The 12,260-nt window shown below is 44.7% G+C and overlaps 1 protein-coding gene across 1 annotated transcript in view; it reads left to right on the top strand.

The window, feature by feature from the left end:
- The window catches only part of Nde1 (nudE neurodevelopment protein 1), a 39,892-nt gene that overhangs the window by 15,398 nt on the left and 12,234 nt on the right, over positions 1-12,260 (top strand). Inside the window, exon 5 of the mRNA XM_032913621.1 lies at positions 6,618-6,754. Within this exon, the coding sequence (XP_032769512.1) occupies positions 6,618-6,754 (137 nt within the window). The remainder of the gene's footprint in view (positions 1-6,617; positions 6,755-12,260) is intronic.

The following is a 12,260-nucleotide window of genomic DNA, read 5'->3' as shown; positions in this document are numbered from 1 at the left end:
TATTAGCCTGTGTCTGTGCTACCTGTAAGGTTGGGCTACACCTGAATCCCCAGACTTTCCCTGCTAGACCTTCATGTTCAGTTTTGTTTCTCAGTCAATAGAACCAGTACCTAATGAAGATGTCACATAGACTTTGTAACTTGGTGACCTCTGGGATGACCTAGACCACCCCAGATCTTCCCCTCAGTCCCTAAGCTATAAAACCCATTTTTTTTTTTTCGGAGCTGGGAACCAAACCCAGGGCCTTGCGCTTGTTAGGCAAGTGCTCTACCACTGAGCTAAATCCCCAACCATAAAACCCATTCTTATGGAAGAGACTACATGTACTTTGCAAGTGTTTCCATGTAGTCAATCTTAAGCTTGATTGAGATAATTGTCACTGGGAGAACTTTTTTCCCAAAGTTTTGCTGTTCTTTAATATGTCTGGAATAATCTGCCTGGTGACAGAATCTAGACGTTTGAACTAGCACGGGCTGAGTAAGTTGTATTGAACCGGACTTCCTTGCCTCATCCAGATCATTTCTCTGTTGGTGGTAGTGCTTGCGGAGACCACCCCAAATAATGTCACCCAATCGGTAGGATTATTACAAGACCTGGGTTGATGTGGGTCTCTGTGCAGCATGTGGTGACAGCATTAGCCTCATAGGAGCATCATCCCCTTATTGGTTATGTTAGCTTGGTTGTTTGTTCCTTTTGACCTTAGCAATTCTGGATCTAATATGATTGCACATTAGACTTGCAGATGAGCCTTGTGAGCTACATATTACACCTTTTAGAAGCAAATGCTACTGATAATTCTGTTAGCATTCTTACACTGCTGTGACATAATACCGAATGTGAACAATTTAAAAGTGAGATGCACGTTAGCTCGTGGTTTCAAGGGCTTCAATGCACAGTTCTTGGCTGTCTTGCTTCTGGGCCTGTGGTGAGACATCACATACAGCATTCAGAGTGTGTGATATTCAGAGTGTGTGCTTGCCTAATGCTGGCGAGGATGTGGAGAAAGAGGAACACTCCTCCGTTGTTGGTGGGATTGCAGACTGGTACAACCATTCTGGAAATCACAATGACTTTATGAAATTCATAGGCAAATGAATGGAACTGGAAAATATCATCCTGAGTGAGGTAACCCAGTCACAGAAAAACACACATGGTATGCACTCATTGATAAGTGGCTATTAGCCCAAATGCTCAAATTACCCTGGATGCACAGAACACATGAAACTCAAGAAGGATGTCCAAAATGTGAATGCTTCACTCCTTCTTTAAAAGGGGAACAAGAATATCCTTGGGAGGGAATAGGGAGGCAAAGTTTAGAACAGAGGCAGAAGGAACACCCATTCAGAGCCTGCCCCACATGTGGCCCATACATATACAGCCACCAAACTAGATAAGATTGATGAATCAAAGAAGTGCAGGCTGACAGGAACCGGATGTTGATCTCTCCTGAGAGACACAGCCAGAATACAGCAAATACATAGGTGAATGCCATCATTAAACCACTGAACTGAGAATGGGACCCCAGTTGAAGGAATCTTAGAAAGGACTGAAAGAGCTTGAAGGGGCTCGAGAACCCATATGAACAACAATGCCAACCATCCAGAGCTTCCAGGGACTAAACCACTACCCAAAGACTATACATGGACTGACCCTGGGCTCCAACTGCGTACATAGCAATGAATATCCTAGTAAGAGCACCAGTGGAAGGGGAAACCTTTGGTCCTGCCAAGACTGAACCCCCAGTGAACATGATTATTGGGGGGAGGATGGTAATGGGGGAGGATGGGAAGGGGAACACCCATAGAGAAGGGAAGGGGTAGGGGTTAGGGGGATGTTGGCCCAGAAACCGGAAAGGTAATAACAATTGAAATGTAAATAAGAAATACTGAAGTTGGGGTTGGGGATTTAGCTCAGTGGTAGAGCGCTTGCCTAGGAAGCGCAAGGCCCTGGGTTCGGTCCCCAGATCCAAAAAAAACAAAAAAAAAAAAAAAAAAAATACTCAAGTTAATAAAGATGGAGAAAAAAAAAAAAAGAATTAGGATCAATAATGCAGTTTTCCACAAGAAGTTAGTCCATTCACACAGTTCAAAACTATGAAAGGAAGGGTTAGAGGTTCCCCCCCCCCAAGATTTGTTCTTTTCATTTTTAATTATATGTATGTATAAATGCTCCTGTGTGTTGGTAAATACAAAAGCCCAAAGAGGCTTCAGATCCCCTGGAGTTGGGGGCCACAGAGAGATTGTGAGCACTTTATTGAGTTCTGAGTACCAAACTCAGTTCTTTATAAACACAGCAACCACCCTTTTTTCCTGTAGTTTGGACTGTGCTCTTAGTGTGGTTTCTCATTAATTAATTAATTTATTTATTTATTCATTTTACATCCCAATATCAGGCCCCCTCCTCCCAGTCTCCCCCTCACACAACCCCTCTCCCAAGCCCCATCCACTTTTCCTCTGAGAAGTAGGAGGCCACGATGGGTATTACCCATCCTGGTACAACGAGTCTCTGCAGGACTAGGTGCATCCTCTCCCATGTAGTAGTCACACTTAACCACTGAACCATTCTCACCAGCTCAAGGGGTATTTGCTTGTTGAATTTTTTAAAGGTTTTAAATTTTTGTGTGCATGGACAGAGAGGACATTGATCCAAAACTAGAGTTAGAGACAATTATAAATTGCCATGTAGGTGCTGGGAATTGAACCTCTAGAAGAGCAGTGATTTTAACCACTGGACTATCTCTCCAGATCCTTTTTAAAAGATTGTAATTGTGTGTATAGATATTTATATGTGAGTATAGGTGCTAGTAGAGGATGCTAGAGGTGTGGATCCCCTGGAGCTGGAGTTAGAGGCACCTGACATGGGTGTTAGGAACTGAATGTTGGTCTCCTAAAGGGGCAGTACACCACGAACTCTTAACACTAAGGTATCTCTAACCCCAGGGGAGTTTGTTTGGCTTGGTTTTATGATTGATTGATTGATTGTATATGAGCTCTCTCTATATATAAACACCTGATGCAAGAAGAGGGCATTGGATCTCATTACAAATGGTTGTGAGCCACCATGTGGCTGCTGGGAATTAAATTCAAAACCTCTGGATAAGCAGAGAGTGCTCTTAACCGCTGAGCTCTCTCTTTAACCCTATTTGTTTTTAATGGAAATTCAAACAAATAGAAAACAGATACTGTTTAGCACTCTGTCATGAAAGTGGAAGGGTCTCATGAAACCCCCACTTTTCCCTGAGAATTTATGAGTTGTTAATGGTTGCAGCTAGGAGCGGAGATTTTTCTTTAGTGATGCAGCACTCTAAGACGGCCATACCCCGAGGGGGCCACCCTTACTGGCTTGTTGGGTCACACACACACACATACTAAAAATAAACAAAAGGAGATAATGGGAAAGGGTAACGGACAAAAAAGGGTAATGAATGGTTATGGTTAATATGATCAAAATGATGCTTATGTATGAAAATAACATAAAAAGACCTTTATGTGTAATTAATATATGCTGATAGAATACAGCAAAAGGCATTGTTATTCTTCCATCTCTGGTCCCCCATAATGGAACACTTTGTATTCAGAGTTGTACATCTTGCTTTTCCACTTAACAATGGATGCTGGAGATATCTGTCTGTTGAAGGATACAAAACATCCTTGTTCTTTTTTTCCAAACACATACGTAATTGTCTACTGAATGGTTAACATTGGCTGAGAACCATGATGACTTACTTATCCAGGTTCCTGGGGATGTGTCTTGCTATTCTTAATTTCTTTACTGATCAGAGAGTCTGTGTAACAAACAACCTCCCATGGTACCACAATGTGTACCTGTGTAGTGGGGTTCCATACATGGGATGACCTTGTCTGAGAACACTGGCCTGTGTGACTTGGAAAAGTATTGTCCATCTGTTTATATTTTACTCATTTTTATTCCCAGTGGCCAATTCCCAGAGTACCAGTTCCTCATTTTCCAAATAGCTTCCTTATTAACACACTGGGCTTACATAGTAGACAATTAGGATTTCTGCCAATCAAATAGATGAGAAATGGGTTCACCTCAGTTTTGAATTATAAATGACCTGGAGCTATGGTATTTCATTTTCTGTGAGCTACATTTTCTCTCTCCCACTTACTCTTCCCTCCCTCTCTCCCTCCTTTCTTCCTTCCTTTCCTCCTCCCTGCCAATTCAGTATTTGATATCAAGTCCAGAGCTTTCACATACTGGACAACCTCTCTATCACTGAACTGCATCTCTCATGCTGTTTTGTCCATTTTGAAGGTGAAGTTTTAGGGAGAGTGAAAGGAGGGCGTCTTCTAAACATTTGGCAGGGTCTCACATAGCTGAGATTGACCTTGTGCTCACTCTGTAGTCTCCCACATCTACCTTTTTAAGTATTGGAAATTAAGATGTGTCACTCCACCCAGTATTTTGAAACTGGATTTGTGTGGTTTTCATTGTTTCTAAGAGACTTACTTATCTGTTTGTCTATGACATGAGTAGAAAGTATCTGGAAGATCTTTTGGCTTTGTCTAGTGTGTGCTTTGCTAGGCATGGGTTGACTTTTGGGTATTCAAGGCAGTCAAACAATTAGGTGAGCCTTCTATTGTCCAATCTTCTAAAAACCTTTTCTTCTGTTTGGTTTTTTTTTGGGCAGGGGATTGAGATAGCGTTTCTATATATAGTTCAGACTAACCTTGAACTTGCAATCCTCATGTATTATTCTCCTAAGTGCTAGGATTGCAAGAATATATCATCACACCTGGTCTGTTGTTTATTTTTGAGACCCTAGAGTGGTGTGAGCATCATACCTGTAGTGATTTCTTTACCACTGGTCTTTCCAGTCTGCCTCCTCTTGTATTGGCTGTGCCCCACTCCACCCCCGCCACTAACACCAATTGGTTATTTCTTTATAAGATGATAACAGCTTATCATTAACTTATGAAAGAATTTCTTCTTTTCCACTTTCATATATGTGCAGTGTACATATGTGTATGTTTTATGTGTGTTCATATGCATGTGAGGCCTGAGGTTGATGTTGAGAATCCTCATTGCTCTTATGCCTTATTCATTGAAGCAGACTCTCTCAATCAAACCCTGCACTCACTGAAATGGTTGGTGGTCTAGCTGGTCGGCATGCTCTGAGATCCTTTGTCTCCACCTTCCCAGACAAAAATTACAAGCAGGCCACCATGTCCATCTGGCATTACATGGGTTCACAGGATCTGAACTCTGGCCTTTGTGCTTGTAGCAATTGCTTTAACCATTGAACCACCCCTCCATCCCAGAGGACCAGTTTTTTCCCCTCATGGGCCTCCTAAGTACAGAGCATTCACCTGCTTTTTCAGAAGCATCCATGTCCCTCCATCTAGGAATACCTAGATGGTTGATCTTTTTCACTGTTGTGACAGACAATGAAAGGCACCTTAGGTAACTTTATCCTAATCGCCTTCTCTAACGACCCTTTGAGAGCAGGTGTTAAGAGGAAATTTTGAGTGAGTTAGCAAATTCAGCCTTTCTCCCAGCTGAAGAAACAAGAACCCCAGTGAGTCTTATAGGGAAGAGCAGGGTATTAGCTCTGGACCCCACTCCAAACCTGCTTTCATCTGCAGAAAATGCAGTTGCACTAAGAGATGCTTTCTGGGGATAAACACAGGGCCTTTAAAAGTGCCAGCACTGACTGACCATGTCTATATGAAGTGTGTGTGTCTGCTGTTTAGTCTACTTTATTCTTGGTCTCACATGACAGAGGTGCCCTTACTGTCCCTGCTTTATATATGAGAAAACAGATCCAGTATAATTAGCTAGGCCAGAGTTAAGCACTTAACAGATTCTTTTTATTACATTTTTAAGTTACAGCAATCTTTGTGCCTTTATCACTATGTCCTATTGAAATGCCTGCCCTGTTCACAAAGAAGTGGCCATTGAAAGGCAGCTGGCTAGGGGTCTAGTGCCCAGAGCTCTTGAAACTTTAGTTTTTATCACATGTGTGTGCATGCAGAAGAGAGGGTGGCAGAGGTTAACATCAAGGGTCTTCCTCAATCACTTTCCTCAATATTTTGTTCCAGATAGGCTGTCTGGGTGGCCACAAAGCCACTTAATGTTGGGATAAAAGGCTTATTCCATGTACCCAGCTCTTTATGTCAACTCGTGCTCAAGTGCTTTAGTGTCCACGGTATCACTTTCTTTAAAGTCACTAAGGGATTAATGCTGGGTCTCTTCTCTGTCTCTGTCTTTCTCCCTCTCTCTTTCTCTCTCTGTGTCTGCCTGTCTCTGTCTGTCTGTCTGTATTGGGCTGTTCGGAATACTAATTAGCATTCCTAGACAAACTGAGGGTAGTTGCTGTCAGTGACTGGGTGGAACAAGTGGTCCTAATGGACAAAGCTGTAGGTCATCATAGGCTTTACTGCCATGTAGAAATTACCAGACTTGACCCTTAAGACAACATGCTGTATCTTCTTAGCCCTAATGACTCCATTTTTATAGGTGAGGAGCCTGAGGCCCAGGAGGCCCTGTGCTGCTTACGGTCATTCAGGCACCTCTGTTTCACATCTTCCAGGTCTTCAGACACTGACAGATGCTGCCATTGCTATTTTAGATAACTGTGTGCTTCTTCTACCCAGAGCCACAATCATGTCCCTGGAAGACTTTGAGCAGCGTTTGAATCAAGCCATTGAAAGAAATGCCTTCCTAGAGAGTGAGCTGGATGAGAAGGAAAATCTTCTAGAATCTGTGCAGAGACTGAAGGATGAAGCTCGAGGTCAGAGGCTTTCCCTGTTTCTCCCTGAATGGTATTTCTCCATCTAAGACAACATTTGCCCTTGGCCTTGCAGAGCACTACCTTTCTAGGTAGTCTGGAGCTGTTCTGTACATGAGCGGACCTCAAAGAGGCTGAGGAGCAGCTCTGTGTAAACAATAGCCAAGGTGGATATTTTGGATTGTCAGCAGTTCTTGGTGATTATTGGAATGGCTGTCAGACAATAGTCTTGAAGTGAGTCTTAACTAGCAGGAGACTCCCCAAGTGAGACACGAGAACAGTGTTCAATGCAAACGCAAGAGGTTTATTTTCCAGCGCATCAGGATTGACCCTTCAATCAGCCCCTCATGGCGAGTGACTAGAAGGTGACCCTGAATGGCTATAAAAAGCAGTTTTTATACTTTTTTAGGGGTACAAGTTGCATCAGCAAGGTTACAGTTTAAACTTATTGGCTAAGCATATTGATCTTTGAATCTATTGGCTAGCAGCATACGACATGCATTCAAACTCTATCTGGGACTCAGAGGGTCAGGCGACTATCAGTACATTCTGTGGATTTTCAAGAATGTCCCTGCTCCGCCTGAGAACTGTGGGTGGAGAATGGAACTTGGCCTAGCTTGACCTGAGGCAGGAAGCTGGTACGTGGCCTAATCTTGACCTGAGGCAGTGGGTGTAAGGCTGGCGAAAGCCCCCTAGGGTCTTTCACAGGAACCCCATAACCTACCTACTTTCTACCAGGCAAAGCTTCTTAATAGCTCTTATACTTCACTAAGAACTGGGGTCCTTCATTCCCCTTTTCCTTGTACAAGCTCCAATCTTGGATCTACGCTCGGGGGTCTCTGGTGACTAACTCATTTTTTAGGTCCTGTCCTCAGGGTCTCATATTTTTGGTGCAGGACCAACAGCTATACTGCACCTATTTTCTCTTTTATGAAGGCTATAAACTTGTTCAATATGCAGGGTCTAAAGGTCAACAATAGCAGAACAATTAGGGGTCTTAACAAGGTGGATGAGGGTTAAGGGAATGAATTAAACCGAGCTTTGAACCAGCCCTGACTGTTCTCTGTCTTCCATTTGGCTAGCTCTTCTCTCATCTTGGCCATCATATCACAATTTGTACAACTTGAGTCCCCAAGTTTTTCTCCTTAGCCATCTCGTTGGTTCTTTGCCTTTCTAAGTGAATCTGATTATTGGGTTATAGGTAGCATTTGCACAGAAGGTATCTCAATACCCTTGGTTCCCTGGTAGTGTAATTTTTTTACCGTGATCAAGTTCCTAGAGGAGGAGGGGTTCCAGTAGGTGTCTCCTGTAGTCTCGAATCCCCAGGCAGCTCAATAAAACTGGTGTGGACCCCACATCGGTGAACTTCTGCCTGGTTTCTTTGACTGACGGTAAATGTAAGTGGAGGTTCTCCCACAAGTGACACCTCTGTGCAGGAAATGCACATCTTATATCCCCCTCCCCCGCCCAGAGCCTTCTTTCTCCCATATGGGCAGTTTGCTTCCACCAGCACTCCCGTCATGGGTGGGGGTGTCGTACGAGTCAAGTTCTGTCACCAGCTAACACAGGTCAAAAGTAAGGTTGGGCCACCGGGTGTTGAAGGGTTTGGAGGCAGTCAGGGAAACGACCTCATCTCCAGTTCCAGTGGAAACCACAGTCCACGTTTGACGGACTGGCACATGGGTGCAACAGGAGACCCCAGGGAGTGAGGCGTCTACAGGTTTCACATGAGATGCATGCACCAGGGCTACAATACCGTCCACCTTAAGGACTATATGAGTAGTTAACAGTACTTCCACCAGGGTTCCAGCGACTGTGCCCAATGCCTCTAGAATAGACCCAGTCACCAGTCTAGAAAGGATGAGGGGTCTCTGGCATTTCTGGAGCATATAAGTTTAGGCCAACTCTCATGTTGTTTTGACTGAAAGGCCTGGAGCCTTAAGAGGTTTCCATCAGTGAGTTGAGAAACCTTTAGGAAGGGCCCAGTAGACACCAAGGGAGTTGGGGTACCAAACAGGATCTCAAAAGGGATCAGGTTAAAATGGTAGTGGGTATTACAGGCTCAGAACAGGGCCAGGGGAAGGAGCACCACCCAGTCAGCACCAGTCTCCAAGGTCAATTTAGTTAAGGTCTATTTTAGGTTTCTGTTCATTATCTCTACCTACCCTGAGCTCTGGGAACAGTATGCACACAATGGAACTTCCAATTAGTCCCCAATATCTTTGCCAATCCCTGACTTAACCTTAGAAACAAAAGCAGGACCGCTGTCCCATCCAATTACCTTGGACACCCCAAACCTTGGGAAGATTTCTTCTAATATCTTCTTGGCTACCATGGTAGCTGTTCCCTACTTGGTGAGGAAAGCCTCAACCCATCCAGAGATAGTATCTACAAACACTAGAAGGTATTTGTAACCCTATTTTCCCAGCTTAACTTCTGTAAAATGGACTTCCCAATAAACCCCAGGCCGCTCTCCCCTAGGTCTCTTGCCCTATTTGCTCTTGGCTACATCAGCATTTACTTGGTGACATATCTTACACTGTTGTACTGTCTCTCTGGCTAAAAGCTAAGATCTATTACATATACCTTAGATCCCTTGACTGCTTGGATGAATTTATCCCCTAAATGGATCCATCTATGCATTTCGTCAAGTAAATCCTCAGCTTGTTTTCTAGGGAGTATAGTTTTTCCCTCTTGAGTGCCCCATTGTCCTTCCTTTTCTAGGTAGTAGTTGGTAGGGTGGCAATGTGAGTCCTCTCTTCATCAGTATATTCTAAGGGAGGCTATCCTTTAGTCCAGACCCATTTCCCAGCAGTTGTCTCTTGCAGGCTCATAACCAGGATAGGCTCCGGTATAGCCACTTCTCGAGCCACTTGATCTGCCTGGGTATTGCCCCGGGCCACTGAATCTCTTCCCTTCTGATGTCCTGGGCAATGAATAATACTCACAGTTACTGGTTTCATCAGGGCATCCAAGAGATCTAAGACTTCCTGCTTGTTTTTTATTCCTTTTCCCTCTGATGTGAGCAGTCCTCTGTCTTGGTATATAGCCCCATGAACATGGGCTGTGGCAAAGGCACACCTGCTATCCCTGTAGATGTTAATTTTCTTGCCGGCCCCAAGTTCCAAGACTTTGGTGTGCACAATTAGCTCCACTTTCTGTGCTGACATGCCAGGGGGTAGAGGTTCAGCCCAGATGACATTTGTGCCATCTACCACAGCAACACCCACTTGTCTCTGACCTTCATGGGGAAAACTGCTCCCGTCTGTAAACCAGGTAACCTCAGCTCCCAGCAGGGATCGGTCGGAGAGATCTTTTTCCACCCATCAGCTTCTGTCAGGATTTCTTGGCACTCGTGCAGTGGTGGCTTGAGGTGGCCCAACTGGAGGTGAAAAGGTGATTTGGTCAGAGTTCAGAAGCAGAGTCTGGTAGTGGGTGATCCTGGCATTTCGTCAGCCATCCATCAGGAGGCTCCCTTATCATGCTCTCCAGAGTATGTGGTGCTGCCACCATCAAGTTTTGTCCCAGAGTCAATGTATCAGCATCTCGGACCAAGGTGGCCACTGCTACAATAATTCTAAGATCATGGAAGCTACCCAGTCATCACAGGATCCAGCTTTTTGGATAGGTACGCTACTGGTCTTTTCCAGGGGCCTAACCTCTGAGTCAAAACCCCTTTTGCAGTCCCTCTATTCTCAGCCACATATAATTGAGAGGGCTTGGTGACATTGGGGAGCCCAAGTGCAGGGGCAGACAGCAGGGCCCACTTAATGTTCTCAAATGCCTTCTGTTCCTCTTTTCCCCACTTAGAGGGCTCATTACACTTAGTGAGCGGGTAGAGAGGGGCTGCTAATTCTGCAAACCCTATAATCCACAGGCGACAAAATCCAGCCATGCCTGAGAGCTCCCGCATCTGCTTGGGGCCTGAAGGTGAAGGGATATGGAATATAGTCTCTTTTCTGGCTCCTGAGAGCCATTGTTGCCCATTTTTTAGGAGGTGCTCCAAGTAATTTACCTGTCATTGACAAATTTGAGCCTTCTTAGCTGAAGCCCAATATCCCAGTGTGCCCAACTCTGATAGCAGGTTTTTAGTCCCTTCAAGGCACTGTTCCTTGCTTTCAGTGGCCAGGAGAAGGTCATCTACATACTGCAAAAGAGTCGCCTGTGGGTTGGCCTCCTGATAGGGCCTCAGGTCCGGGTGAAGTACCTCATCAAAGATGGTGGGTGAGTATTTGAATCCTTGGGGTAATCTAGTCCATGTCAGTTGACCGTTGGTCCCATCCTCTGGGTCTTTCCATTTAAAGACAAAGTATTCTTGACTTTGGGGTGCCAAGGGTGGGCAGAAGAAAGCATCTTTCCAATCTAAGATAGTGTACTAAATTCTGGAAGGTGGAAAGAACTCAACAGAGTGTAAGGGTTAGGCACAGTAGGGTGGATATCAGCCACTTGATGGTTTACCTCTCTTAAGTCCTGAACTGGGCAGTAATCATTAGTACCCAGCTTCTTAACTGGCAGGAGCAGTGTGTTCCAGGCCGAGTGGCACTTACACAACACCCCAAGCTGGAGGAGCCTGGAGATGTGTGGCTTAATTACTTCTTGTGCCTCCCGAGACATAGGGTATTGCCTGAGATACACTGGAGTAGCCTGTGCCTTGAGTTCTACCACCATGAGGGCATGACATTTTGCTTTGCCTATCTCTGCCACTTCTGCCCAGGCTGATAGGAATGTTTCCAATCACCGATCAAGTCCTGGCTCTGAGTAAAGGTGGTTTCAAATAATTTATACTCATCATCTAGTCTGGTAGTCAGAATGTGTATGGGCTCTCCTTTTGGGCCAGTTAGTTTCAGCCTGTTGGGCAGGAAGTGTGTCTGGGCCCCCTTCTTGGAGAGCAAGACTCACCCCAACAGAGGGTAGGAGAAGTCTGGGATGACCATAAATGAATGGGATACCCGGCCCATCCCTAGGTCCACTGTTCTTTGGGTAGTCCATGAATATATTTTGGTGCCAGTGGCTCCTTGGACCCAAGATTTTTTTTTTTTTTTTTTTGGAAACAGGGCCATCAGCTTGGAGGAGGACTGAGTGTTGTGGCTCTGTGTCCACCAAGAATTGAGTGGGTTTCCCTTCCACAGAGTTACTCTTACTCTTAGTTTGAGGAGGGGGTCCAAACCCTGTTCTCTCTAGTCGCTGTCTTCTCCCAGGGCTAACACTTTTGCCTTTGGGAGTGCTTGCTTTTCCAAAGACCCGGGATTTCCTGTCCCCAGCTTCCATTGGTTAGGGCACTCTCGGGCACAGTGTGCCTTGCAATATGTGCACTGGTCCTTTTTTTAATGGATTTTCTGTCTCTTTAGTTGGAGTCTTTCTTCTCTGCTTTCCTTAACTACTGTAGACAAGATTCTCTGTAAATTCCATTTCTGTCACCTTTCTTTTTGTATCTCCCTTTCATCTTCTTCCTTTCTCTTTCTCTGCTCCTTTTCCTCTTCTGTCTCCCTGTTATGGAAGACTTTCTCAG

Source organism: Rattus rattus, chromosome 9 (genome assembly GCF_011064425.1).
Source record: "Rattus rattus isolate New Zealand chromosome 9, Rrattus_CSIRO_v1, whole genome shotgun sequence".
In the NCBI taxonomy this organism is placed as follows: domain Eukaryota; kingdom Metazoa; phylum Chordata; class Mammalia; order Rodentia; family Muridae; genus Rattus; species Rattus rattus.
Note: the sequence above shows the minus strand (reverse complement) of the source record. Positions and strands in the feature narration are given on the sequence as shown.